The following is a 27,966-nucleotide window of genomic DNA, read 5'->3' as shown; positions in this document are numbered from 1 at the left end:
AGTGAACTTTATTACGTATGTGCCCTTTATTGCCATATCCTAAGATTAAGAGGTTGGAGGTATAGTCGATTATCACTACGCCGCATCACTACTAAGATCCATGGATGTACTAACCCCATCACTCAAGTGCCTACTGCCATATTAACGATACTTCGCCTGTGAGCTACGGGGACATAAAGCTTCGCATCACTGACAGATCATACAGTCAAGCACCTCCCGACATAGAGTAAAGCATTACCACACATGAGTAAGGGCGAGTTCATCAAGTAACTAACTGTCCATCTAGGTACGTTGACGTTGATTCAATTACTTCCCACCTCTTGTAGCCAAGTCTTGGTTTCGGCGTCTTGTTCTCGTTAACAGGCCTACTTATCCGGAACACCGCGTAAAGGTGCTTGGCAGTGGTTCTGGGGCCTCCCCAATCCTCACTCGAGGCTGGGTCATTGGCGTGCTATGTGCTGTGTGCTGTGTGCTGTTCAAAGAAATCTTTACTTACGAGCAAGCTAGCACGACGCCACGAAGGCGTCGACAAACTCGTCGAGGGCGAGGCGGCGATTGACTCGCCCTAACGAGCCAATCTGAGGTCGAGGTCGTCTCCCCGACGGCGAGCGGCCTCTAGTGCCGCATCGAAAAACGCCATGCGGGCCCGAGCTCGGTGGTACTCAGCCTCAGCCACCGGGAGGGAGGTGTCAGAAGCCTCCTCCGCGAGAGCTGGGTAGTCAGAGGTCTCGCCAGGGTTAGCTAGTAGCCCAGAAGGATCGAGAGTCGGCATGTACGAGGCCGCCCTGTTGGCAGTTGGCCCTTGGCTGTAGACAAAGGAAGGTTCATCTGTGACGAAGGAAGTTCGTCGCTACGCCGAGGAGAGTGTGCGCAGTTTTCAGGTCGACGCTAATACGCAAACCTTCGATCCCCTGAAAGGGATTAGTTAGAGCCCTTCGCGCAACAACGTCGTTCTTCCCTAGCCAGGAGGTGATGATGGTGTCGGTGCTGGCAGGGCTCTTACTGTCCAAGCTTCGTTAGTAAGTCATTCACTGGGGTGTAAGCCTGGAATATCGGAGACGTAGGAAAAACATAGCGCCCACTTGGTGCTACTGCTGCTGTTGCTCATGTTGTTGTTGTTATTGTTGTTGATAATGATGGTTGTCAGACATCTTGTATTGTGATAATGGTGATTGATGAGTGAGAGAGGGAGAAAAGAGAATGGCAGACGGGGGATTTTCAGAACTTAGATTTAATTTTAATTGATAAACATAGTACCTTCTCACTCGTAGTTATTTGAAGCCTGTCATTTCTGGATTAAATCTATAAAAATGCCATTTTTAGGCCTACACTTGCCTCTCGACTTCATACATTTCTTCTTTCCGCACCAGTTAGTCTCTTCAGCGAACTCAAATATGTTACTCTCGAGGTAAGAAGTGAGCAAATTATCGAACTATACTATGGTCGTAGCTGCCGCATTCGCGGTGCTCTGGTGGGTCAATATACCGATAACAAAACGGAAATGGGACCACCCACACCACCATAATGAGTCAGCACAGGCTCTCGTACCGAGTGTTTACCTAATATTGCGTTCTATTGTCACTAACGAATAGGCAAACGATCCAAACGGGAGGGGAAGGGGGTTAGGTACGGTGCATTGGCAAAAGATTATGAAGACAGTGAAGAACATCAGCAGGAGGTCAAATAATTCATGTATAGCAAACTGATTTAACGACATTCATGCAATATTTGAGAGATTTCAATCTAGAAGTACCCAACTTCACTTTATTCTCGTTCTCTGACTCAACTAGAATATTCCTTACATTCTAGACGTGCTGTTGGAATTCTGTGGCGAGTGGGGTGAAGTATGACCCTGTTCAGATATCCCAGCATTGATAACATTTAGGCATATGGATGGAATTCAGAACCCTCTGGTAGTTGCCTATCCCTATCGTGCTTTAAAATGTTTGTGCCGACCTCGCCCGAGATAATCTTTCCCAGAGATTAACAAAGTGAACTTCGAACTTCAAGATGAAAGGACACACGGTAAGGACATTGACACTTTGTAATGGGTTATATAATCAGTAACGGGCTATATAGTCAGTTATCTTATATCTAAGTAGTCTTCTGCATGAGTTTCTGGATATGATTAGGTAGACATCTTACTCATACGGGGCCATCTCTACACGGCGTGTGTTAGACCAGTGGTGAAGAGCAGCTTTGCTTGCGTTGTAAGATGCTTGGTACCTAGGTATCAATATGAAGGCTCAACATATCGGATGCGATCTCAGCCGTTGACTTACAGCCATAGATGTATGGAAGGATGCCCCCTACAGAGGCGATGTTCACAATAGTGCCATGAGCTTTACTAAGCATATCACGAAAATGGTGAACGATCCGCATCGGTCCAAAGACGTTGACGTCGAACATCCGCTTCACAGAATCAATATCCGTGTCAATGGCCGTCATTGTATAACCTCAGAAAATGTATAGGTAATCCCTAATTAAAGCGCAGTGCCGAAGGCACGGGGAGGCGTCACAAGCCAGTGCTAGTATTACAGGCTGCTTCGTACGAATGTATATAGGTAATTCAGAAAAGTGCTATAAGAAAATATTGAAACTTCCCTTAAGTTTCCTCTTAATTCTGAAGATTGTTCTTTAGGTAAACTTGTGAGGTACGAGAGAAAAGGGGTAAAAGTGGACCTCACCCAGTTACTCTATCTTCTATGTTTTATACATCCAATTTTTAACAACTGGGTAGGGAATTGACTACAATCTTAACAAAATGGCCTATAGGCATCCTGCTAACTTATGCATCTAGGAAACAGGAGCAGTAAGGTATCATTTTCACCTTCGCTTACCCCACTCAAACATTCCAAGTTGATTCTAATTGTTTCATTTCTGCGGCATAGCCTTTTAGCTTAGGGAAGTAAGTTCCCCGTTGCTATCCTATGACCATCTAACCACCACCACCACCACCACCACCACCTGACCACCCAGTCAACTACCACTCTCAACAACTATCAAAAAACTTCCACGCCTTCCTCCTTCCCGGCTAAGCCCGGCACGCGCGCATTACGTAACTTAAGAAACCTAGTTACAAATCGACCAAAGCGAAGATGTCCGTCCCGGTTTCGACTGCGCAGCCCCGCCGAGGGCTGCAGCTCCCGCCCGGCAAGAAGATGTCATGATAGTGTCCCCGTCCGCGTCCACGCGGTTCTCCTCCTTAACCCCCCGACCGGCGCCACGGCTGTTCTATCGCTTCTTGACGCTGGGCCTGGGCTTGCACTCGTCGCCCTGGATGGGGTGGAGCATGACCTTGTTGGGGTAGCCCTGATTATTGGCCATGTAGCCCTTGCTCCAGTCATAGCCGACGGCGTACGCGAAGATAGTACCCCCGGAGTTGAACGTCGTCGCTGTGATGCTCCCGCCTACCGTCGGGTACCCCTTCAGCCGGTGCTTCGCGTCCTTGTCCCAGAAGTGGAACGTGCCATCGCTGCCGGCGGTAGAGAAGGTGCCGTGCTGCGGGTGGAACGAGATGTCGTTCACGGAGTACACTTGTGTTGTGTTACCTTGAGGAGGATCGCGGTGACATTTGAAGGAGAAATTGGATCTGTAATACGTTAGCATTTATTCCTTGAAAAAGAAGATAATCAGATCGATGAATGTAATGGCTCGCAAACTTACCCTGAATCCTTGTCTTCCACGTACTGAATAGCGCAACGGCCCTCGATACTGCCAATAGCAAAACCGGTGGCGTCGGTGAAACAGCTAACGACTCGAGTCTGCCACTTCAGTGGGCTTTGCAGAGTCTTGTAGAACTTAAGGGGATCCTGGAGGTTGATGACATTGATGTATCGGTCCGCGGTGCCGATGACCAGCAGCGAGTTGCGTACGTCCATGGAGTATACACGCTCCTGGCACGTCACGGAGCCGACCGGCGTACTCTGCCGTAGATCCCAGTACTTGACGGTCTTGTCCCACGAGCCCGTCACCAGCATCGGGCCGCTGGAGTTCGGCAACTCGAAGAAGCGCGCGCAGCGGACTGTCTGGTCGTGCGCGGCTACTTGCGCCGTCTGTAGCGTCTGTAGGTCGCATACCTTTGCCTGCTTGTCTGCGCCGGCAGAAGCGATTTTGTTGCCATCCTGGATATAACCATTAGCATCTCGTTTTAAACTAGGGTACCCTGAGCACGTAAACCTACCTTGGAGAAATCCACGCTGAGGACAGGAGCGTCGTGCTCATACATGTGCTTCCCTTCACTAGAGCCATTAGAAGCGATCTGGTATATGCGGACTTTCTTGTCCCAACTGGAAACTGCGAGGATGTCTTGACTAGGAGAAAAGGCGAGGTCGGAGACTGTGTCTTCGGGTGGGTTCGATACTGGGACGTCATTCTTCAGGTCACCGATCGTGTTGGAAGTAGTTGATGTTGAAGCGCTGCTCCCGAAGAGGCCCGACATCTTGCTAGGGGGTGGCTGTCACAGCCAGTAATACGTCTACGAGAGTTTCGGGGTTGTTTCGAGGCGTATCGAGGATGTTTGGTAAGTAAACGGCGGCCGTTTGTGGCAATTGAATAACTAGAAGACTCCGCCGCTTAAGGTTAAAGAAAGTATTCTCAAGCTTGCAAGGCTATCGTTTGCTCCCGTCCACGTCTTATTGAGAAACTTGATCACCGGGTATATGTAAGGCTGTGTTGGTACAGATAATGGTGCGGATGGTGGCACGTTTCTGGAATGTTGAAGTTAACGAATTGGCGTCAACGTGAGACTTGAACGCGTGAAGCAGCTGAGCAGCTACTAAAAAAGTTATGTCCGAAGTACCAACCAACCACTGACCAATGCAAAGCTAGGGCCTCCTAGGTACTTCCCAAATCTGCCTAGTCGAAGATTTGGGTTGAAAAAAATCCAAGCTTAAGTAAATGGGGAATCTCTATTGGCTAGTTGCTACTGACAATCTAGGAGCTTGGACCATCCGCCCTAGCGTTCCCTGCATTACCATAAAACTTTTTTTCGTCAAGCTCTCTCAATTAAAATTTCTTTCCCTTCTTCAACCCCCTCGCCCAACAAATCGCTATCGAAGCTACATACAGAGACTTCTCGATCTCTCGATCGGGTCGTCTCCCCTTATCCTAGGGAAGCTTTGGGAGAAAGTCCCCGGACGTTCCTTTTTCTTAAAGGAAAAAATGCGGAAACGCGCCGCCATAGAAGCACAGCGGCTTATGTCTCCCCGCCTGTCCTCTCGTTCCGCCGCGATCTGCCCCGCCTGTCGCTACATCGCTTGCCTTCCCAGGTGCGCAGGCCTGGATTTCCCAGCCTTGAGACCCCATGGACGAAGATATGAGTCCGCGCTCTTCGGTTGGGGGGTTCGGCTTCTGCAATCTTGGGGGGTGGGTTGATGACAGTTGGCCGTGGATTGGGCGGACGGAGGGCGCGAAGGGCGGGCGTAGGCTCCCTGTTGTCGAGATCGAAAGTTATGCGATTGCCTTGCTTCTTCCCTCGGAAGATGGCTTGGTTACTCGATGGGGCTCATTCTTGGTGCGAGGGGGTTCCCTTCATGATGGATAACCAGACGACCAAACTCTGGGCTTCGTTGGAAGTCTTTCTCCCTCTAGGTTATCCGGACTGGAGGTAATGTGAGGATCTGGGGGTCATTTTACTTGGCTTTTGATGGTATTTGGATAAGTTCAGGTGATGATAACCAATAATTAGAGTCAAGCACTGAGGCGAGTCACTTTGTGATTAGCTCGTTGAAGATTCAAAATGCGTTATGGTATCTGATGAACATTGCTTTTATGTCCTTTTCCCCACATCTCAATTATCCTAGGCACATAGTATATGCATAGTTTCAATACTGAACCGCCTTTCGTCTTTGGTTCTTTCAGTGATGCCCAATTATATTTATAATACCCATTTTGGTCGATCCTAATGGTGTAATCTCGTATCATATATGCATTCAAGCCCTCATGAAAGTAGTCAAACGCCGTCGTGCCCATATAGCCCCAATGCAACCTGGTATCCTCAACCCAAAGCGATCCTAAACACCGGGACAACAAATCAAGCTAATAAATATACATCGTTATGGATTTATATATAGATCTTTCATCAAATCAGCCCCCCAAGAACCACTTTGCCTACGTTAGCAACTTCCTGTTTCAAGCCTACCCGGCTTGAATCTTCGAATTCTTTAACCACGCCCTGAATGATGATCTTGCGGACTTTCGAATCTGCCTTGTGGAATAGCTCCGCGATAATGGGAGTACAATCCTTAGCCGTGGGAAGAAGAGTCATAAGTCTTGCGTAACAATCTATTAGCACGTCGCATAACGTAGCAAATGTCTCGAAGAAGTCCGGATCAAAAGGTAGGTTCGGTGTTAACAGATGCGTATACTCCTCGCCGGGAACAAGGTCGTTGCCCTCACCACCCAGCCCGAAGTTGATGACACTAGTGGGTACCGAATTGACGGCCGATCCACTTGCCAGGCTGTTGCTCGCGTCCGCATATATGTCCCCCGCCCCTGATTGCCTCCGGCCCTTCCCACCAGCTCCTCGGCGAAACATATTCGGTATGCGGGCACGTGAGAGTGAGCTAGTGTTGACACCATTTTCGGTATGTATCTGTTGGTAAGAGTCGAATTCGGCGAGAAGAGTGTTGAGGGAACGAAGAAACTCGAGCGGCGTAGACGAATTGAGATCGATTACGGCGGGCAGTGATAGGCCAAGTAAGAGGTAGTTGGTAGCCCGGTAAGCGATTTTACGGCTGTCAAAGTACGGCATGCGTGCCAGATCAGGTTTATCAAAAAGTAAAGTATTAAACCAGTAAACTCGGCCTTCGTGACTGATACAAATTGTTAGTCTTACCATATACAATACATAGTAGACTGGGGAGAGGTAGTAGAGTTCGTAACATACGCTTTACGTAGGTAATCTAATGTCGAGATCCTCTTGTTGGAGACTTCATGTATATGCTGATGAAGCGAGGGTATTTCGGTTTGGAGTAAAGGAGGGGAGGTCGTGGTAGTGGGGAATTGCCCATTACTAGCCGCCGTTGTAGTTCGACTTAGCATCTTGGAAAAAGAATCTGCTGACGCGGGTGAAGGTACTGCCTCGTTTTCTTTCGAGAATTTGGCTGCAGCCGCAAGAACGAAATCAGGAGGTATCGCAGGTGGTGCGGTGGCGTCGGTCTTGATCTGATCCCCAGATACTGATCCCGCATTGGACGAACTCGCGCGACGTTTTCCCTTGGACGGGGAGGAGAAAGACGGTCTGCGCCCAAAAGAAGGTTTGCGGTCGCGGTCTTTAGTCAGGACGTTATATTCCTTCTCTTTGTCCTTCTCTCGATCGCCAGAACTGGTACCGGGACGTGACCTACTAGAGGTTTGCGACTGAGAATTCGAAGTGACGTTGGGATTAGCACTGGTATTTCCCCAGATATTGGTGGAAAAGAAAGGAGTCGCATTTTGCGTCGGCGTAGTGGCAGAAGGTCTCTGCATGGCCGGCCGAGCGTGTGGCTCCCACCCTTCGAAAGTTCAGCCGTGGTAAGTCTAATATTAGCGCGTTGCTGGACAAGGCCTGGTCGACCTGGTCGAGTTTCCTCGATTCGTGTAGACTGGCTGACTGCCTCCCCTATCCGGATAGAAAAGTTGCTTGGTTTAATTGGATGTGGGGTGGAGGGAACGTAAATGCGTTAATTCAACGAATTAGAATACGGCAAGGGGTACCAGATAGATGGATTATGGATTCGACATGATGTACATTAGATAACGTTTAATCAGAATAATCGGAAATTTGGATACTAGTAGTAATGATCGGAGGAAGAAGAGAAGAGAGTATGGAAATTGAAAAAGAAGAGACGAAAAAGTGATTGTGTAGGTGGAAGTTGGAAAGATGACCAAGAAAACTTTATGGACAGTATGGACATATGCAGTTCAATGTTGGCAGGTCAATTCGTTATGTACCTAGGTGGTCCTCCAGTCGTTTATTTAGCCTTTAGGCGAACAGACAGGTACTTGCGTGTCTCTTGTGGCTGCATTGGCGGCAAGAGGAACCAGCAGGTCGGGGCAGAAGGTATCACACGCATATCGCATTGCTTGTAATACCACGCCAGGATCCACAACTTTCATTGGGTAAAGCATTGAAACTTCCCCCGAGTCAAATGTACTTGATACTGTACTTCGTGCACCTCAAAACCTCAGAATTCAAGTGAACATGGAGGTCTAACTGTGTCATTTGTTATAGATGTTGTGCCTTGGTTGTAAGATGCCGGAAGGGAACCGAATTCAGCTCTTGAAACAGCCAGCGATTAGGCGATGGTGTACATCCAATCTGGGGATGATGTTCAAACATTAGTAATAGAGGCACCTAGTCTATAGCAAATTCTATTAAGACATAGGTTGCCAATCCAAGGTGACAAGGTCAAGGAATCCATCGAAGTCGAGTTTTATTTGTTTGAAGATCGATTCTAGAATGTTTCAGCTGTCTCGTACGATGAAATATCCAGACATTTATTCTCCGAGCCGTGTAGCTGCCGTAGTGGAGCTTGAGCAGTCACCTTTTGAGATACTTAGCAGATAGGTACGGTCAACAATAATATCGTCAAGTATCAGAGGACAACATTCATTTGAATTACTCGGTTACTTGAAAGCAAACAAACAAAGCGGGCATGACTTCTAAGTCTTAGCTTTGATCCATTTTGGTACATGAACATGTTTGTTAAGAGTTAAGACTCGAAAATATGTAGTTGCCGAGTCAAATTTGCGGTCATATCGATATGAGCAGACGGGTAAATGTATTGATTTAAGCAGCTTATGAGATAATCGCAGCTGCCCCGCCAATTAAACGCTAGTTGATGTGACGCGCTACGCGTTGACGTCTCCAATGGATAACGTCAAAACGTCAAAACTACATGGAATAAATTTGATCAAGGCATTTGCAAGGTATTGGTCAAAACAAAAACCTATAGGTACTAAATCAATGTCGTGATCATGCCTAGGTTAGTCAATATCATTCGATCGCACTGTTATACGGGCTACATATTTTAACATTATGCATCAGAGAAATCATCACGATCCAAACAGGCCAGTGCGGCAACAGCAGTGAGTTACATCTAAACATCACGAGCTTCTAGTTCTCGAATAAACATGCTTACGTATCCAAGTCGGCAGTCAATTCTGGCAACAGCTCTGTCAAGAGCACGGGATCAACCAAGATGGCAACCTCGAGGACTTCGCAACGGAGGGCGGCGATCGTAAGGATGTCTTCTATTATCAGAGTGACGACACGCGATATATCCCCCGAGCGATTCTGATAGATCTTGAACCTCGAGTCATTAATGGTATACAAAATGGCCCTTACAAGAATATCTATAACCCAGAGAACTTTTACGTCGGCAAAAGTGGCGTGGGGGCGGGGAACAACTGGGGTGACGGATACCAGACGGGAGAGGCTGTCCACGAGGAAATCATGGAAATGATAGAGCGAGAAGCAGATGGAAGCGATTCTCTCGAGGGATTTATGCTACTGCATTCTATCGCCGGTGGTACGGGTTCCGGTCTTGGCTCCTTTCTTCTGGAACGAATGAACGACAGGTTTCCCAAGAAGATTATTCAAACATACTCAGTCTTTCCTGACACTACAAACGCGGGCGATGTCGTGGTTCACCCATACAACAGTCTTCTCTCTATGAGGCGTCTAACGCAGAACGCCGATTCCGTTGTAGTTCTCGATAATGGAGCATTGTCTCATATCGCGGCAGACAGGCTACACGTTCAAGAACCATCATTCCAACAAACAAACCAGCTGGTTTCGACAGTCATGTCTGCTAGCACGACTACATTGCGATATCCCGGATACATGCACAATGACTTAGTCAGCATCTTGGCCTCCTTGATACCCACTCCACGCTGTCATTTCTTAATGACTGCGTACACCCCCTTCACAGGAGATCAGGTTGAGCAAGCCAAGACCGTCCGAAAAACCACGGTATTAGACGTTATGAGACGATTATTGCAACCTAAGAATCGTATGGTCTCTACCGTCCCGAGCAAGAAGAGCTGTTACATTTCTATCCTAAATGTCATCCAAGGCGAGGTTGATCCGACGGACGTCCATAAGAGTCTTCTGCGTATTCGCGAGCGAAGATTAGCCACGTTCATACCATGGGGTCCAGCAAGTATCCAAGTTGCTCTCACAAAGCGCAGCCCGTACATCCCGATGAGCCATCGTGTTAGCGGCCTCATGCTAGCTAACCACACCAGCATATCTACCGTGAGTTTCTCTAGGCTCCTGATCAGAATATAAACTAACGAGCGCCAATAGCTGTTTAAGCGAATTGTTCGCCAATACGACGGTATGCGGAAGCGGAATGCCTTCATCGATAGTTACAAGAAGACAGCTCCCTTCTCTGAAAATTTCCACGAATTTGACGAGGCCAGAGAAGTAGTGACAGACCTGATCGAGGAATATGAGGCTGCTGAAGATGCCAATTATCTAAATCCCGACGACGGTGACAAGGTCACATCTGCAGAGACGGATAAGAGAGTCGCATAGTCAGCTTCCCACCTCTCTTGATGAAATAGGACTCATGAAGTTATGTCGCATTGAAAAGCATCGTGAATTGGGTTTTCTACAGCGATGAATGACTGAAAAAGGTTGATATCGATACGGAGTTTGGGTGTTTCGGCTCATTGCGATTTAATCGTTGGCGCGATGCGCGCAGTAGTGGTCTATTGTACCTGCATAATATCTGTAAATTTACATAGATACTAACATTACAAGACCCTGTCTTACGGTAACATCTATTAGCTATTGAATTCGCTTAAGACAAACCGTATTAGGCGTCAAAAGGGGAAGTGTGGTTCAATAATAGCCTCTTACATGCTCAGTTATGTTCGATTACGTCTTAGTCAGGGGATTGTTACACTGAATCGTAACCGTTTCCCGCAATGGATCCAGTTTGTCAGGGCAGTTGCAGGGATAATTGCGGCTCATTTAGGGCTTAATAGGCGGGTCCTAAATCGGTGATGCTACGCGTGCCTGGAGCTTAATCTGATTGCTTCCCTGGATGACATCAATTATAGACTCTCCATGACGTCAAGATTACCGGACTAAAAGCTCCCATCAATTATGTCATGTCACACATAGACACAATGTACATATTAAAGCCTCGACATCCAAATCCTACACTTACATTTCTTCCTTTTGATACTACAGAAAAATCTCACTTGAACGAAGAACACAAGTCACAATTTGCCAACGACGCCCACAAACCATACATACCACACACATACCAATAATCATGTAAGTTTCCCTCCTACCGAACTCATCTATCTGTATCTGCAATCTACACACAGCGAAGTAGCTTTAGAATGTACCTTGAACATCCTACTAACATCCTAAAAGTAGAAATGTCTCAGTCAAAAGCAGACCACGCAGAGGAGGTGAGATCCAACCTGCCTCTTCCCGAGCAACCCCCCGTCGCCTCAGACTGGAACTCGGCCGACGCTCGAACTGTCAACGTCGGCTCTGGTGCCGTCCAGAGCGACATTTCCACCGGCGCTGGTTCTACTTCGGGGCTACGCGAGCCCGCTAGCAAGAAGGATGTCGACTTGAGTAGTGTAGGTCGTCAAGGCAAAGACAATCTCGACGGTCCGCCTAAGGATGCTAAGTCCAATTAAGGGGCTTTCATGAGGGTATATTAAGGGTAGCTTCCTGCGACATGTAGGAATTCTGAAGGGTTCTACAATAGCAGATTTACACCAGGGCCGGTTTAGTTACTATCCCAGGGACGCACAGCTTACGCCCTACAAATAAATTACGTATTACGATGATTGTGACGGATCAGCCTTATCACCTGTAATATCGCAAGGCTGTCCGCCTTGCGATTCTCGTCTTTTGGTGGTTGTCTGGCTCAATTGGCAGGTGATAGCTTCCACCCGGAGGTCTTTGTCCTTGTCGTGACAATGATCAACATGAAAACTTGGCGTCTGTAAACTTTGCATATATCTAGAGCCAGCCACCAATATATTGCCACTAAAGAGTTCCCGTGTATGTTTTATCCATTCAATTTAGCAATTTGGCGTGTTTAAGCTTATTTCGATATTTCTTAGGTAGTTGCAAAAGCACTTGCAGCTATCAGCTACCTACAAACTAGAAGCCACTATCCCATAATTTTAATCTGAGATATGATCCAGAATATAAATATTCACGGTATATTATCCCACATTTTTATATATTATGTCTACGTTGTAATAATAATATTTTGATTTGTAAATATCATTTTTGGTAGATTAAAACTATCTTGCTGTTGATTATTAGGTATCCTTTTGGTTAGTAGTAGTCCCCAGTCACCAGGCTAGAAGGCAAAATGGACCTAAGCACCACGAAAGCTCGGTTCAAGGCACTGCCGGTGCAAATAATAATTAGACGGAAAATAATGATGAAACCGTATACTGTTCATATTTTATATTCTAGGTGAAGTCCACCAGGCCTTATAAATATTTCGCCTCCTAATCCTTAGTTAGGTGATGTAAATTGCTCACCCAGAGCGATTTAACCAATTTTAATATGGTACAATAACCACTTAGATCCATTAATCAACCTATATGAGAACCCTTGATATCTACTAGGTACTCCAAAAGATATCTGGCCAAGTGATATTAACTATGCGCCTTGTATAATTGATTTTAGTTCTTCGTTATCATATATCGTGCCATGCCAATTGTTACGTACCTATTACTTTTCAATACCAATTATAGTATCACGTTGCTTTTGTTGGTTAGTCTACTAACTTTTATTGGCTTTCTGTAAGGTACCTAGTAGATGTTTATAGAGAACACCTATGCACTCATCTTTATCCTTTAACACCATGACAATGCCTAGAGGATCGGTGTTACATATTTATAGATTTTTCCAGATGGTGTTCCAATCTCTGATGCCTGCTTGACCTTTCACGCAACCAATTTCCATTGCCGTTGTGAAGCTAACCTCTTTGTGAGAGAAACTATTCACATGGACACCCACAGTAGATAAATCTCAAAGTACAGCATTGAAAAACCCAAGAGATTGGTAGAAAGAAGACTTTGATGTGTAGTAGGGACTCTCCAGCATGACATCCTACATGAGATTTTCGTAAGAGATATCTAAATGAAGAAACTTATTATCATAATTTGTGGCTTCAATATTTTCACAAATTAGTTTGAACTTTTCCGTGCCCTATTAGGTATGTAGCACCTGATAACTAATTTTCAGGGTCCATTATACTAACTTCATTCTTACAACCACCGACACCTGTTTGAATGATACCTAGGGCGCTACTGGGTACTAACCTAGGTGGGTGACAAGTTAAATTTCACTCTAGCGGACAGTGGTATTAAATTAATTACTTCTATGTAACTCCTTACACACTCGAGCTATTTTCTCGGAAACCACGACGGTCAGGTACCTAAGCAGCGCCGTAATATGTGTAGATATCCAAGTACTAAGCTAGCGGTGAGGTCACTGGCGGTACGGTAGGTGGGTAGGTCGCAACTTCTATTTTCCATGCTGAATTATGTAGGTAGATTAAATCACTCTTCTTAGGTATCCATTGCTTTTCTACCTACTAGGTATTTTCTATTCTCTACACAAAACTCTCGTCACCGTCCTCCTTCAACTTTTCATCCTCCTTCATCCTTGGTCCTTCTTACACTCTCAAAACATCACGGCCTCATCCCGGTCATTCTACTCCCTGTCAATAAGTGTTCCTTTTCTTGATCACCTACTACTGACCACTGATTATCATACGTTCACGTCTGTACGACATCAAGTCTGCTCACTTACCCACGTCTACAATCCAACAATTTCCTTCTCTATTTTCTACCCTTACATGAACCTCAAGAGCCATCTCCGTCTCAGGACTTTATGGTAAGTAAATAACATTCCTATCACCGCTTAACTTTCATCCGTGGGGGTACTCATCCCTATCTTACTACATCATCACACCTCGTATTCTGTCATCGTCCACCTGATTTGTCTATCACTACACATCTATTTCCATGTTCACCTCTACATTTTGCCTCACCTTGTCCCGGTACCGTCGACTTCATTCACTAACTTGCCTTATCTCAAGCAAACGTACACTGCGTCTATCTGTACACACTCTAAAACCGACGAGGATCATAAGACACGTCTCTGGCCAATATTCGGTTGAAAGCTATCCTCAGAGAGCCTTTATATTGCTCTTGGACATATCGTGCCATTGCCACTTCATCATTCACAATCTCGTGATAATTCGAGACTTAACTAGGAATATTAGCATATTGTCAATGTGCTACCTTAACTAAGTCATATTCAACTATTTCAACCCATACCTATCATAACATTTCTTCAAGCAAGGATCACATTTAGGATGTCTTCTGCCAAACGGGCGGACCTAGAAGCCATGATGGTAAGTTGTTCTCCCACTCGATATTTTACCAACCCACCACTCGCATTATACGCGGAGCTGTCGTGGCCAAATATTGATTGACCATTCCCTTCATAACTTATAAAATGCTTATAAGATTGAATAATTCCAAGAGATCAATTCGCTAACATCAACCTCTAATAGGCTGATCTAGGAAACAGCCGACTTGAGCAGTTGGCCACAGACGGTGCATCGCGAGGTCGCCAAGGCCTCGCCGTCAATAGGCAGCCGCATTCTACCCAACCTGCTGGACATCCTTCTATGAAATCAACTAGCAATCTAGCTGAGAATGCAGGAGCAGCTAGATGGACAAGTAAGTCAGATATGAAAACACTAGATATACTACTTTATGTACTAACACATGGAAAAAGAAGCTGTGAACGAAGGATTATTCAATGATGATGACTACCGAGGAGTGAAGAACCTTGACTCAATCGACGATGGCAATGCTCATCGCCGTCACAGAGAGCCCAGACATGGTTCAACCTATGATCCGGCGTATGCTACCCTTTGACTCCAAATCACTTTACCTTGCTAACTGAATTATAGTAATCCTCTTGGCCCTCGAGGTAACCCTAGCAGGAGTTATTCATCAGCTGGGCAAACAAGCCGATTTTCTGGGTTGCCAACCCCTGGAATTACACATGGAGTAGGACGTGGTGCACCAGCCCCAGCCCGAGGAGTAACACGACAGCCCCTGTCACTGGCGGGACGAGGATATGGTGCTTCGCCAAGCATACAGAACCCACCTCTTGCAGCAGCAGGGCATGGGCGTGGCCGTGGACGCGCTTCTACTCCTGTTCTTAGTACACCACAGGGCCTCACAGGTACGAGACCAGTAATTGCGACCGCAACGGCGCCCAGAGTGCCTTCTGCCGTAGCGTCACAGCATGGAGGTGGAGCAGGAGCTACGTCGGAATTGAACATCGTTCCTCCTAGCAGTGTGGAAAAGGAATCGCCGATCAGCAAAGTTCATGCACATGAGAATGGTGTCGCAAAGAAAGCCGATCAGCCGGTTGATGCCACCTCCATTCCACCCCACCTACGACATCGACATACCTCTCCGAGGCAGAAGGTGGAACCCGCACCTCTCACTCCCGAGGAAAAGAATCAGGGGCAAGCTGTCAGCAAGGGTGTGGTTGAGGCCATAGCTGCCCCGTCAGATCACAGCCAAATTGTCTACCGTGATGATAAAACCGACACTTCGCTAATTGTTGGAAAGGAGCGAGCCGGTGTACGCAGTACAGTCACTCTTTATGTGCAGCCCAAGATTGACACAGTTTTCTGGGAAGTTAGCACAAAGAGCCTAGTACTCAGGGGTGATATCCGAGCTTGCATTGCACCCTTAGTAGTTGGGGATCTCTTATATCTCCGAAGGCAGGAAAAAAATACGGCTGGGGTACAGAATTGCTATATCACATTCTCTAGTAGTTCTGCTGCAGAGAAGTTCAAGACGGCTCTCAATTTCCATCGAGACAAGTATGCAAATTCTACGGGTGAGATCTTCAAGGAGACTTCTGAGAACCCAGATAAGGTTGAAGAACGATCAGTTAAGAAGACTCCTCTTGCCTTAGAGTCGCCCAAGACGGAGATGAGCGGACAGACCGCGGTTGAGGATTTGATTGACCTTAACAATGTCGCATCGCCCGAGAAACTTTCCTCGCGCCCAGATGATCTTCAAGAACCACGCGAGCATTCACGGGAAGCCCCTGTTCACCCCATAGGTAACCATTGTGAACCATCCGGTCCTCGAAGTACACCTACGACTACATATCTGTCTGGTGGTTCTGCATTGCCGGTCATCGCAAACATCGCTAAGCATGACAATAAAGATGCTAAATGTGAGGGCAATTACGAGGAATGCTATATTGAAGATTCACGTTATGATATCCTCGGTCATTCTGTGGAAACCGTTGCGAAAATCCCTGCTGGAACGCACTTGTCACGAGAGTCCCTTCGCGTCCTTGCTAACATTACGAACAAGGACTACCATTCTATGAACAGGGACTATCTGTCTAAGGTTCGCGATTTCCGAACTATGCTTCCATCAAACTCTACGATGCCGTCTCACTTGATAATCACGAGATTGAAGCGAATGGCTTTGAATGTTGCAGCGAGATGGCTGTGGATGGATCCTAGCTTTTCAAGTCTACGCTTTAACGAACAGAAACAGGTATGCGCGGTAGTTTACACCAACGTCAATCATGGAAGGAAGAGAATCATCCGCCCAATTGCACAGCTAACTGAGCTGCGACCATCTCTAACCCTTTGTCCTCGGGAAGTGGTCGAATTCAACGAGTTCTTGCGAATGGATGGGCTGGACAAGAAGTACAACCCTGGTCCGTCTTCGATTAACTGGGACCGCGATGCTGAAGATGTCGCGGGATATCTCTCAGGGAACGAAGAGGTGGAGAAGAACCGTAAAGAAGAAGAAACTCGACGTGCAGAAGCAGAGAAGAAACGCGTAGAGCAGAAACGCGTCGAGGAGAAGAAGAAAGAGAAGCAAGAGGAACAGAGGAAGCAAGAGGAGCTGAAGAAACAAGAGGCAGCAATGAAAAGTGCTTCCAGTCTTACGCACAATCGAACACTCAATTTCTTGTTAGACAACGAACTCTCTTCCGATGATGACACGACCTCGAGCCGGACTAATTCCCAGAGAGTACCCGTGCCGCCTGCATCTTCGGGAAACCCTGAACCATCGACTCGCAGAACGGCAAACTCACCCGCATCTACTCAGCTGACCGGTACACTACCAGAACCGAATAAGAGTAGTACTGATCACCCTCATGACAACGGACTGAATCGGGCGTCATCAAGTTCCCATGTGAGTTGCGGTAGTTCTCATGTCGCGTCCGGTCGATCAATTCGCAACAACTATTAGCAATCCACGGTGCAGGACTGCAACTCTGATGGGTGAGATTTTATCCTCATCTCGGATATCAGAATACCCTCACGCACCTTAAGGCCAAGAAGACACATCATTTAGTATAGTGTCTTTCGGAATCTGATTAGATCTCCTAAAGAACATAGGGGTTTTATTCTAGTACCAAGAAGCCGAGACTCTAATCATAACGACTACCTTACTCATTTGTCTTAAATGCGTCTCTCTCACGCATGGCCCAAGCCATAGGTGCAACTATGGCACAGATTTTACCACCTTCTCAACTACGATGCCGTTTTCCCCCTTTTGTCCCGAACCATATTTCATTTCCTCATCGACGACGCCACCTGACAATTGTCTGTATCATCCCAGAGCAGGAATTGATATAATGCTTCTGGTAATACTGAGACTAATAATTTCCATGAGAGTATCCTACAAACTTGTACCTCTCAAGACACATCACGTTGGCAGTTTGGATCCACAAATCATTTTTTGACGGCGAATGGAGACAATTAATTCCTCGTCAGAATATGACGATAAAAACAATCAACGATCTGAGAGGGCTATGGGCTACGGTTCCATCAGTCGGCCATTAATGTGGTGGGGCCTTTTCGTTTGCTTTTCCTATGAGCCTCATATTGCCGGCCATAGAACCAGAGGCTCATGTAGCTTTCGCGACTTCCTTTAAAGGTATCCGAGAGACTATTTGGCGAGGTTATTTTCATTTCACTGTTGTTGTAAACCCTACACACGAACAACGAGTGCTTGGCTCTTGACCTACACTTTTCTTCTTGTGCTAAGGTATTGCGATGGATACACAATGTTACCCAATGTCCTGCCACTAAATCAATGAGAAACTGAATTGCTTTTAAACAAAGACCGTTTTTCTGATGTGCTGTGACTGTTCATCACTTTAAGCGATTAAGCAGACCCAATTAGAAAGTGTGGAACACGTAGCATCCATTATGATCTGACTTCTTGACTGGTAGTAAACTACAGCATCCCTGTATTTTGGCACGGTATGTGAAATCTACTGCCACCTATTATTATCATGACCGGAATCTGACACTGGATTTCTACGTAAGGATAACAATGATTGGTCGATTTTGCATCATATAAGTCATCTGATTTCCTGTATTCAGATCTAGATGTCGGACAGTCTGGGGTGAGGTGGGATACAGCCCTCCAGCCGCACGATTCCGATGCCAGGATTCTGTATGAAGAGAATAAGCCGATCCATCTGCTAACATACAGAGCTAGTCAGATTGGGTGGCTTGGCGATTTAGAGGTAGGTTATGATTTGTGCCCTAGGTTAATCGAAAATGTGTCGTAGCAAGAGGCGGTCACGTCGTGGCTATCATAGCGACTTTCCTAGGAGAGCTCAATCCTAGCAGATAGCCAATTAGAAGAGCGGATGGGGACGCTTGGATGGTTGCTGCGTTGGTGACTTGTGACTTGTTTTTTTGCTGCATCCCCACCTGGATGTGTAAAGACGAGGGGCCGTGGATTAATGAGACGCAACGTCTCGTTGTTTAAAATAAACAGTAAGGACTTTGTACGTGGTTGTTGTCTCGGAGTGTGTACATGTAAGTGTTATATTATATGCCTATCTGAATAGAATGTTATGAATGAAGAATTGAATAGTCTGCTAAAGAGTAGTTGCAGCTACTCGCATTCAAGTGATGAATGAATGAACAAACAGTTACATGAGGTATCCCTGTGCCTTATGATTGGATTGTATTACATAAGGACCTGGGTATGACAAAAGCGATTGAAAGGTAGCTACGGGTACGTACCCAGGCTACATACTTAAGTGCAAGGTATTACTATGTGCAGTAGCAGCCACAGGAACCAGGTACCCGCTTTTTAGGTCGAGGTAACCAACGGTATCGAGGGATAGACTGGGGCAGCTGGCAGCTGGTTGTCGATTAGGCCATTAGGATTTGCCTAAGCCATCAAAACACCGAACAACGTTTTTAGTACTACTGGCTGTACTGGACAGAAACACCCAGCGCATATCCACACACACAACCTAAACCCTCTTGAATCCACTCCAACCAAACCCAAACCTAAACCGAATAATCACCTTTTCATTCTCCTCCTTTCTACTTACTATTACACCTACCTACATAATTAATCCCTTACTCTTCTAACAACTTGCGCTGCCCCCGTCAAGTCAATGCGCAACCAATATTAGGCGGCCGTTTTATGCCTGAAACCTGACGAAATAAGTAACGACAAGTCAATAACATTCTTTTTATTCTCCATCCTCCATTCTCCCCTCAATTTATTTACCTCCCCTTCTCTCTCCCGACCATCATCATTCTTGCATCTCACATCGGAATACTCCCAGCGTCAATAACGATCAAGCCGACCGGCGATTCCATAGTCTCTCATCAGCGGTTTATCATCAAAGAGAAGGGATACTAGGCAGCGCATCACATTCGGATAAATAGTCGCCAGCAATAATGAACGTGCTGCTGTCACCGCAGCCACCGTCCTTCTTCTCGCACCAACACGATCTAAGTCGACGTTCTCCCACACGCCCAAGTATGTATTCAGGTGGACAGTTTGTTTTCGTTTAGAATTATTGGGTGCATTGTTTTCGTCCATCGAAATCGAAACACAGACTCGGCTTTGCCGCAGATCATTAGATTACGCAAGCTAGACTAAGCTAACAATCATTTCTTCAATAGTGTCTTCCCCGTTCTACACCACTTTCGGTTCAAGCCGAAAGCGAAAGGCCGAAGACGATGGCGATGAAATGTCCGTTTCGCCTACTAGCTCTCCAGCTATTCAATCCCGACAGCTAGCCCCAAGAGCTACCAAGAAAATCCGATCGAACGAATTAGCAGGGAGGCCTCTATCCCTTCCTCGACTTCTCGAGACCCTCGACGCCACACAACTTCGAACTGTCCTGCAGACGATCTGCGAGCGACAACCTGAGATTGGTGAGGAGGTTGTGAAGAGTGCTCCCAGGCCGACCGTCGAGTGTGCGTTGCAAGTCCTAAAGGAATATCAGGACAAGCTGCGAGATGCGTTCCCTTACGGCGATTCAAGTTCCGACTACACGTACTTCCGAGTGAAACAACCGCTCGTAGCACTCATTGAGGCCCTTGCCGATTTTACCCCCCAATATCTCCCGCCTCACGAGACTAGCGCCAACGTCTCCTTGCAATATCTCGACGGTGCTACTAAGGTAGTCCATGACTTGCCTGAGTGGGAAAGCCATCGGCATCACAAGGAAAACGCATACGATGAGATATCGAAGGCATGGGCTCTGGTAATCAACGAAGCATCGAAGAGAGGAGCCGGCTTTACCCTGCATTCGGCTGGGTGGGATCAAGTTCTTGCTAAGCATAATCAGCAATCAGGCGGCAGGCTCGGAGCCGCGATTGCGTCTATGAGCGCAAATCTCGGGTGGGTCGGTGGACCAAGTGGCGGAATCCCAAATGCGTCTGGCGGCCAAAGCTCAATTCTAGATGAGTTGATGTCAGGCAATTACGGGTCGCCCGTCTCGGTTGGTCCTTGGTAGGAACCAAAGCCTCTCGGGAAATAAGATGGGAAAAGAGAAGCCCAATAGGATGGGTTTCAAGGTAATTCGTATACATGGACAGAGTCACCAAAACCCCCGCGAATCATCTTGAAGGCAACCTGGCCTAAAAAGCACGAAAAGTAACGAGCAAACGACATTAAATTAGCATCAATGCGGCATCAAGCATATAGCAGATTAAAACATCATTAGTTGAGTGCGGAGGATGGATGCATCTGCACATATCACAGCACCAACTCGCAACGAGATTACGATGAACTTTGATTTCAGTTCCTTTCGTTCAGGGGCATGGCACGGATTCATAGATTTGATAGCCGAGGTTCTTTTTTTCCCCACGGCTACCGCACCGGCGTTCCATTATCATTGTTCTTTGATTTACGTTGTTTTCCAACCTCGACTGATATCCCAACCCTCCCTCACTATCACCATCATCTCCTTTTCTTCAACATAAATCCCGGACTACCACTATCACACTTGCTCGTTGGATGGAATAAAGGAAGGGGTGTTGCTCGTTGGGTATAAAGGGTTGTACCTTTCGACTGCCGTCTTTCCCAGTCAAAGGGAGAGGGCGAAGGGACGGGTATACTTGCTGCTTTGCTGGCTTAAATAAACGCGGTAATGTACATAGACGCGATGGAGTTGGCTGCGTAGGGCTGTAGCATAGGGTGTTAATTTGGCGGCTACCAGGCTGCTCCATTCTAAGAGAAGGCGGTTCATATGGGGATTGCTCATAGATCATTTGTGAGTGGTATCGGTGATTACGTGTAGTATGGCTTGGTGGCTGCTCTTCATCGCCGACGTGAGGTCCTTTTGTCTTTGGTGACTTGTCCGATGGTGTGAATAGAGGCTTGATGTATGCTGATCCCTATTGGCTTTATACCTACTAAGCAGGCACACCATATTGCGTCACTTACAGCCTCGCTCTCTGGATATTTCTAAAGATCTTCCAAGTGAATATAGCGATCGACCTTACAGGGTATGACGGCCCAATCGTCACCCTTATAGGTCTCGGTTTTATTTTTCGAGGCGATATTCATAGGCTCGTAAAAGGTCTATGGAGGAGAGAATGAGTAGGTACCTAGGTATGCGACCAATGTGAGAAGCCACCTGGCGTCGCAGATCATGCGAAGAATTTGCAAAAGCTGAACTTGAGAGAGCCGCAATTGTGGCTCAATTACCCGTTTTGTGCAATCATGCTGATTTTTATTGATTTGTTGCTTCAGCGTTTTACTCAAAATTGATTCTTAAGGTCACCGAAGGAAGGTTGATCACCACTTAACGGGTATGTTATTAGCTGAAAGAACCCTCCACCTGCTTATATGTAACGATAAAACTGCCTTATTTAGTAAAAATACCAAGTTGAAATGCATACAGCCTATTTATGTATTGTAACTAATAGTCGGCGACTCTCATTTTACGCAGCTGGGGTATACAGGTAGTTAGTAGCGTTGATAACCTGGGATATATCTTAGATGGTAACATGCTTCCCTTTTATTCTTCCGCCTTATCCTATGTTGATGATTCTCCTCAAATTTGGATTTCAATCATAGCATACCCCTATTTTCATTTTCATTAGGTACTGCGGCTACTATAGTTACTATTGTTACTACAGCGCCATTTGTCCAAGAATATCCCTCGATTTTGGTCAATCATGGCTGAAAATGACGACACCCATGAACATACATCCGATCCCAACACGGAAATCCCACGACTAAATCCGGATGAACCACTTGAACCAGAATCTTCGGATCCGCCTGATGAGGCCGTTGACGATACAACCAGCGATTATTCTGATGTTAACTCAACTGAGTCCATTGATGATTGCACACCCTTGTACGAATTTCTCGAAAAGCAAACGGATGACAGTTACGACGCCGACAAACTCTCTAAGCTATTAGCCAACAAAAAGGACATAAATACTCCCTCTGAGAACGACTACAAACGGACCCCACTACATATAGCCATTTTCAATAAGTTGACAGATGCGGTCAAACAACTAATTCTTGCCGGGGCATCAGTCTCAGTGCCAGATGAGGATGGACGACACCCATTACACTACGCATGCCAAGCCGAGAGCCCAGAAATTGTCGAGCTGCTATTAAAGCAGGACGGAATACAGCTTGAGGCCACAGACTGTGAAAGAAGTACTCCTCTCATAACTGCGTCTCTCGGGTACAGCGCGGAGATCATTCAGTTGCTAGTAAATGCCGGAGCGAATACTCAAGCTACCAATGAATATGGCTCGTCCCCCCTCTACTACGCAAGTCGATACAGGGAGATAGATTTCGCCAAAATCATCCTCAAAAAAGATAAAGATAGCGTGGATATTACAAACGGCGACGGTTTAACCCCACTACATGCAGCAGTGGTGGGTGGATATGAAGATATGGTTCGCTATCTGCTGGATGAAAGAGCTGACTTTAACATACCCGATAAAAATAAAAGAACCCCTGTGTGGACAGCAGTCGATAGAGACCTTCCCAATATTGTAGGTATATTGGCTGATCATACAGCGGAAATCAACGTGCCCTGCAATGATGGTCTTACTCCCCTCATGGTAGCGGCTAAAAATGGCCTCGAGGATAGCGTTGGTATTTTGCTAGATCACGGTGCTGATCCCAATGTCAAATCAGGCGTCAAGTGGACTGCGTTGATGTACGCTTGCGACAAACATCCAGGCAACGTGTTGGAAAAGCTCCTTGGACTTGATAACCTTACATGCATTAACGATCAAGACGAAGATGGGAAAACATCTCTACATATAGCAAGCTCGCAAGGTCATGCTAAAGCTGTCGCCTCTCTCCTAAAGGCGAATGCTCACATCAACACAACCGACAACGAGGGTAGAACAGCACTACATTACGCAAGCGAGACTCATGAGTGGTACTTGCTTGACCTATATGATACGGAATACGAACAAATCGGCCAAGACACGTCTCTAGATATAGAGAATATACCATCAGCGTCTGGTCAATATTGCATGACGTTAGACATTCTTCTCCGACAAGGGGCCAATTTCAGGGCGCAGACTATCCACGGGGACACGGCACTACACCTTGCAGTAAAACAAGGAGATCCCAGAAGAGTTCAGGTTATCTCGAATACGAATATGCAGAACTTCCAGGAATACACCACTATCCAGAACAAGAAGGGCAGAACGGCACTATATGTGGCATTTGAATCATACACGGAATCCGAAAAATACAGATTAGATACAATGAGGCTTTTGCTCCACAAGATGAGGTGTGCTGATTTTGGCGAGCATAGCGAACACGATGAGCAAGAGGTCATTATATGGGCGGCCGAGAGCGAACATACACATGACATTGCGAAGAGCTTATTTGCAAAGAGTAAAGCCACAGTTGATAGGGATAAGCCTCATCGTTCGGAATCCTGGAGTGTTATTGAGTGGGCAACCTATAGAGAAATGCCAAAGGCTGTCTGGGTACTTTTGTCTAGCTCGCCCTTGACGCCTCAGACGAACGAAAATCGCCTTAAAGCACTGGATTATGCCAACAGTCAAGTTTCCAAAATGGCGGGAAGGAAGAGCGAGCCACGCCAAACTAGGGATGGAGGCAAAAACAAGGGTAAAAAAGCTGATGACCAGAAACAGGAAGATACCCGACCTGATGACATAACCCTCATCAGAGACATCTTACTCGACTCTCTATTTACACAGACTTCAAGACCTGAAGAACCCTTCATGAAGCCCATTATTGAGGGTACCTTGGCAGCAACAGTACAAGGTTTCGAGGCAGCAATCATTGATTTCTATGAAAGTGAATCAAAATCAGGGTTTCTTAGACGGTTCCGCAATGTGAAAGAAGTTATCTACGATAAAGGGCCCCGGCATATACTTAAAGATGCAAAGACCAATTTAGGCAAGGCTCTTGGCTTCCAGTCATCGGGGTATTCTAAGCCGTCGAACGATGCATTGGCTTTACATGAGATGTACATCAAAGATAATCCGAAGTTCACCTGGGTTCACTTGCCAGCGACGAATGTAAGCACCAAGACCAATCCTCTCTGAACATGAAAACATTTTCTAACCAGAATCAGATGGTATGGATGAATGTGAGGACCCTTGATGTTAAATGATATGTATAAACTTCGACAGTAATTTACATATTGACTCATCTTATAGGACCTTCTAAGGAGAATCATGTGGGATGCAGCCGGAGATAACCATGAAGAAGAGAAGAAAAAGGAGTTCAATGAAATGAACTCGTTCTTCCGGGACAGTTGGCTGCAAGTGCCAAATACAACATCTCCATCACGGTTCATGAAGCCTCAGTGTGTCGTATGTTATTCTTACCTAACTTCATCCCTTCCAATGTCTCAGTGGGGGTGGCCTTAACTAACAGCACGCCAGTCAGATAAAAACAACATTCATAGGGCAATCTATGTATGTATAGCCAACTTACAATCTCACAATTCTTATTGAGTACTGATTTGTGGCTTAGATACCATATCTCACTCTTTCGAGGAATTTTTCTCGAGTTCCAGAGAAAGCGAAGAAAAAGCACAAGACTTTGTTTGATGCCTATAAAGACAAAGTCATCCATGGATTTCCGACACTTGACGAGTCATACTATCACTTTACAAAGGATGAGAGTGCTCAAGAGGATCGAACGCATCGTAACGAAACTCAAGTTATTACCAAGGCATTACGGCGACATAAAGGTAACCCCTCGGAGTGGCCACTTCTCCGAGTGAACCAATTGTGGATTTGGGTTATTAATGATAATAGTGGGTTCAGAAGCCATCCGCCTTGTCGTTATTTTCTGATACTAATGCACTAAGAAGATCTCATTACTTCTACTACATATCCAGTGCACAAAGAAGATCACTCCCTATTGACAGACATTTTTGGCTATCTGAGCAAGAAAACTGAAGTTGGAGGGAGTCTTTCTCAGCCTAGTACTGCAGCTGAAATGAGCAAGATGCTTGTTGATTTCTGCGTTGATTTCTATGAGCAGATAGAAACGGATCTGAATGGCCAATCCACGCGTCAAATATATTTCAATGCGATCAATGAAATTGTTCGTCTTTATCTACCCATGCACCTTGATTCTCCCTCTGCTCGCACTTAAAAGCAATATTGAAATAGTGATCTAACATTCTGGGTAATTTATAGGCAATGAAGGAGACGATCCTATACGAAAAGTTCAACCGGGAAAAGAACAAGATCAATGGAGATACAAGTGACAATCCGGACAGTGAAACTCGAGGAAAGGGGAAAGCTAAGCCAGAAGATAAGGAGGATAAAAGGGAGCTCGCTTCTGTCGAGATTGTATCGAAGGCCCTCAGTGAAGCGGCAAGGCTCTCCTGCGAAATCAAAGATATTCGTGATGAACTCAACATTCTCAAGACTATCGCCCAATACCAACACACTGTCCAAGTTCAACTTGACAATGTGCCAGCAAAGAGTGATAGCTCCAAAGCTACCACTTCACTGTATTCCGACTATTCAGCAGCCCGTATCGTCCATGACATCCTAGCAATGGACAAAGCTGCGGATCGGATTCATTCAGCCGTAAGATCAACATGGTTTATCATAAATATTGACAAACCAAAGCTAATTACCAAATATTATTAGGTGGACACAATTCTCGCGCTGGAGCAAAATGAGACTGCGAATAAACTAGCCGATGAGAGTGTAAAGCAGGGCCAAACGCTTATGACTTTTACTATCATCACCGTCCTTTTTGTGGGTCACTACTCCCCGGAATTCCTTCTTCATACGTATCATGTCGAACGAATATTGACGTTGAACTAACTCTTCACAGTTGCCTCTCTCATTCCTTTCATCTATTTTCGCCCTTGACTACGAAAACTCTCGTCAAACTCCAGGAAAAGTATATGCTATCATAGGTAAGCTCTGCCACAAGTATGCCTTAGTAAGACGGTATATTAACATTGATTGTCAGTCCTCGTTGCTTTTGGGGTTTTTCTTTTGATTGTCGCGTTTGGCTTAAAGCAAGATCAATCAAAACGGGCCGGGCAATGGTTACTTGGTTGGCTACCGAAACCGAACTCCAACCTGCTGTCTTTCAAGTGGGACGTGAATCTAACTTGGAAGCTGTTGTTTTGGTTTGGGGAAACAAAAGCCGGCCAGCGAATATTTAAGTCCGATGAGGGCGGTCACAGGCAAGGCGGTGAACCCAGGAGCAACACTGGCGAAGTCCCATTGAGATCGGTAACGTCGGAATAGGAAGGGAAGATCACTCTATTTTTGTGTAGAGGTACAGTTCTAGTGATGAGGGCAGTGAACGTGATAGGGGTCATCTTATGGATATTATGAGTTTGGAAGTTAGTGTCCCTCGCCGTTCCTGCTTTCATTTCAAGTTAGGTATCTAGGGAGTAATCTGAATCTATGCACTCATGTTCTTAACCGCTTAGAGCGTCATATGCTGTCTAGCTTTACTAAATGACTCTCCACGGACATGAAATTCAAATCTAATAAGGTAGTTTAGGTATCTGAGCTGTATAATGTAGAAAAGAACCTAATCTATCTCGATCACTTAGCAAATTTTATCTTTAGAGTTTTTGCTTTCATTAAGTTTAAGTCCCATGGTTACTGACCATGTACGAAATGATACCTACCGACTCGCCCCTTACACCCTTGCTGAAATCTGTAACAGAATAGGTATTGTAAGGTTTGGGGGGGTGGCCAGGTAAGTAGGTACTTATATTTAGGAGTCCATTGGTGAGCAACTCAATAATTTTACCTTACCCCTGAATTACGATAGAAAGCCATCTCTTTGCTATAGTCCTGGGAGTCCTTTTTTTGTTGAGCTCGCGGATGGGTCCGATAGGATTTTAGAAGATCTCATCTTTGGGATGGCAGTTTTGTTACTAATTGAATCTCATGACGCAAAGTTTAGAGTAAATCCAAAGAGGTTAAATATCACGCTTGTAGCATCTAACGTTCGAAAATGAAGTTAAAATAAAAACGTAATATAACCTACTTTTACTTGAAAAGATAGTCTCGGTACCTATTATGATTCACCGATTGATCTCCGGAGCCTCAAATTTTAGGTATACTTCCGGAATAGACCGGCATACTGTCCTGCAGGGCCATTGAACATGTTCGGGGACCTGTATGACCA

General features: G+C 45.9%; 8 protein-coding genes across 8 annotated transcripts; 5 read left to right on the top strand and 3 right to left on the bottom strand.

The window, feature by feature from the left end:
• Positions 1 to 565: 565 nt before the first annotated feature.
• F4807DRAFT_464965 (uncharacterized protein) lies at positions 566 to 2,448 on the bottom strand (the record flags this gene model as incomplete). Its single annotated transcript, XM_048002217.1, has 4 exons — positions 566 to 828; positions 902 to 1,002; positions 2,146 to 2,218; positions 2,283 to 2,448. The coding sequence occupies 4 exons, from the start codon at positions 2,446 to 2,448 to the stop codon at positions 566 to 568; spliced, it is 603 nt and encodes a 200-aa protein (XP_047849667.1).
• Positions 2,449 to 2,736: 288 nt separating this feature from the next.
• On the bottom strand, positions 2,737 to 4,537 carry F4807DRAFT_292843 (WD40 repeat-like protein). The gene is made up of 3 exons (XM_047994843.1): positions 4,184 to 4,537; positions 3,667 to 4,124; positions 2,737 to 3,592 (listed from the first exon to the last, which is right to left on the bottom strand). The coding sequence occupies exons 1-3, from the start codon at positions 4,439 to 4,441 to the stop codon at positions 3,235 to 3,237; spliced, it is 1,074 nt and encodes a 357-aa protein (XP_047849666.1). The 5' UTR covers positions 4,442 to 4,537; the 3' UTR covers positions 2,737 to 3,234.
• A 1,276-nt stretch (positions 4,538 to 5,813) lies between these two features.
• F4807DRAFT_292830 (uncharacterized protein) lies at positions 5,814 to 7,675 on the bottom strand. Its single transcript, XM_047994842.1, has 2 exons — positions 6,890 to 7,675; positions 5,814 to 6,815 (listed from the first exon to the last, which is right to left on the bottom strand). Exons 1-2 carry the CDS (start codon positions 7,468 to 7,470, stop codon positions 6,083 to 6,085), a joined length of 1,314 nt encoding a protein of 437 aa, XP_047849665.1. The 5' UTR covers positions 7,471 to 7,675; the 3' UTR covers positions 5,814 to 6,082.
• A 1,141-nt stretch (positions 7,676 to 8,816) lies between these two features.
• F4807DRAFT_444157 (tubulin-domain-containing protein) lies at positions 8,817 to 10,922 on the top strand. Its single transcript, XM_047999623.1, has 4 exons — positions 8,817 to 8,969; positions 9,032 to 9,072; positions 9,135 to 10,243; positions 10,295 to 10,922. Exons 1-4 carry the CDS (start codon positions 8,962 to 8,964, stop codon positions 10,523 to 10,525), a joined length of 1,389 nt encoding a protein of 462 aa, XP_047849664.1. The 5' UTR covers positions 8,817 to 8,961; the 3' UTR covers positions 10,526 to 10,922.
• A 111-nt stretch (positions 10,923 to 11,033) lies between these two features.
• On the top strand, positions 11,034 to 11,805 carry F4807DRAFT_444155 (uncharacterized protein). Its single transcript, XM_047999622.1, has 2 exons — positions 11,034 to 11,275; positions 11,378 to 11,805. The coding sequence occupies exon 2, from the start codon at positions 11,383 to 11,385 to the stop codon at positions 11,650 to 11,652; it is 270 nt and encodes an 89-aa protein (XP_047849663.1). The 5' UTR covers positions 11,034 to 11,275; positions 11,378 to 11,382; the 3' UTR covers positions 11,653 to 11,805.
• A 2,558-nt stretch (positions 11,806 to 14,363) lies between these two features.
• On the top strand, positions 14,364 to 17,301 carry F4807DRAFT_464961 (uncharacterized protein; the record flags this gene model as incomplete). Its single annotated transcript, XM_048002216.1, has 4 exons — positions 14,364 to 14,402; positions 14,565 to 14,733; positions 14,792 to 14,918; positions 14,970 to 17,301. 4 exons carry the CDS (start codon positions 14,364 to 14,366, stop codon positions 17,299 to 17,301), a joined length of 2,667 nt encoding a protein of 888 aa, XP_047849662.1.
• Positions 17,302 to 19,769: 2,468 nt separating this feature from the next.
• On the top strand, positions 19,770 to 21,104 carry F4807DRAFT_471271 (Cut8-domain-containing protein; the record flags this gene model as incomplete). The annotated part of the gene is made up of 2 exons (XM_048002909.1): positions 19,770 to 19,851; positions 19,998 to 21,104. 2 exons carry the CDS (start codon positions 19,770 to 19,772, stop codon positions 20,834 to 20,836), a joined length of 921 nt encoding a protein of 306 aa, XP_047849661.1. The 3' UTR covers positions 20,837 to 21,104.
• Positions 21,105 to 22,386: 1,282 nt separating this feature from the next.
• On the top strand, positions 22,387 to 27,333 carry F4807DRAFT_444149 (uncharacterized protein). Its single transcript, XM_047999621.1, has 10 exons — positions 22,387 to 24,857; positions 24,914 to 24,928; positions 24,999 to 25,154; positions 25,227 to 25,259; positions 25,318 to 25,603; positions 25,661 to 25,896; positions 25,992 to 26,390; positions 26,454 to 26,564; positions 26,644 to 26,728; positions 26,785 to 27,333. Exons 1-10 carry the CDS (start codon positions 22,506 to 22,508, stop codon positions 27,066 to 27,068), a joined length of 3,957 nt encoding a protein of 1,318 aa, XP_047849660.1. The 5' UTR covers positions 22,387 to 22,505; the 3' UTR covers positions 27,069 to 27,333.
• The last annotated feature ends 633 nt before the right edge of the window (positions 27,334 to 27,966 follow it).

This window comes from Annulohypoxylon truncatum (assembly GCF_022578515.1).
Source record: "Annulohypoxylon truncatum strain CBS 140777 unplaced genomic scaffold F4807scaffold_46, whole genome shotgun sequence".
Taxonomy (NCBI): domain Eukaryota; kingdom Fungi; phylum Ascomycota; class Sordariomycetes; order Xylariales; family Hypoxylaceae; genus Annulohypoxylon; species Annulohypoxylon truncatum.
The sequence above is the reverse complement of the archived record's forward strand: the minus strand, read 5'-3'. Positions and strand labels throughout refer to the sequence as shown.

Bases quoted from the DNA above. Each gene is read 5' to 3' on its own strand.
- F4807DRAFT_292843 (XM_047994843.1), bottom strand. From the start codon at position 4,441: ATGTCGGGCCTCTTCGGGAGCAGCGCTTCAACATCAACTACTTCCAAC. The intron at 4,125-4,183 runs GTAGGTTTACGT...GGTTATATCCAG, and splicing joins TCAGCGTGGATTTCTCCAAG to GATGGCAACAAAATCGCTTC. The intron at 3,593-3,666 runs GTAAGTTTGCGA...AACGTATTACAG, and splicing joins GTGGAAGACAAGGATTCAGG to ATCCAATTTCTCCTTCAAAT.
- F4807DRAFT_292830 (XM_047994842.1), bottom strand. From the start codon at position 7,470: ATGCAGAGACCTTCTGCCACTACGCCGACGCAAAATGCGACTCCTTTC. The intron at 6,816-6,889 runs GTATGTTACGAA...AATTTGTATCAG, and splicing joins TTAGATTACCTACGTAAAGC to TCACGAAGGCCGAGTTTACT.
- F4807DRAFT_444157 (XM_047999623.1), top strand. The intron at 9,073-9,134 runs GTGAGTTACATC...TACGTATCCAAG, and splicing joins AGGCCAGTGCGGCAACAGCA to TCGGCAGTCAATTCTGGCAA. The intron at 10,244-10,294 runs GTGAGTTTCTCT...GAGCGCCAATAG, and splicing joins ACCACACCAGCATATCTACC to CTGTTTAAGCGAATTGTTCG.
- F4807DRAFT_444155 (XM_047999622.1), top strand. From the start codon at position 11,383: ATGTCTCAGTCAAAAGCAGACCACGCAGAGGAGGTGAGATCCAACCTG.
- F4807DRAFT_444149 (XM_047999621.1), top strand. From the start codon at position 22,506: ATGGCTGAAAATGACGACACCCATGAACATACATCCGATCCCAACACG. The intron at 25,155-25,226 runs GTATGTTATTCT...ACAGCACGCCAG, and splicing joins TCATGAAGCCTCAGTGTGTC to TCAGATAAAAACAACATTCA. The intron at 25,897-25,991 runs GTTCGTCTTTAT...GGTAATTTATAG, and splicing joins TCAATGCGATCAATGAAATT to GCAATGAAGGAGACGATCCT.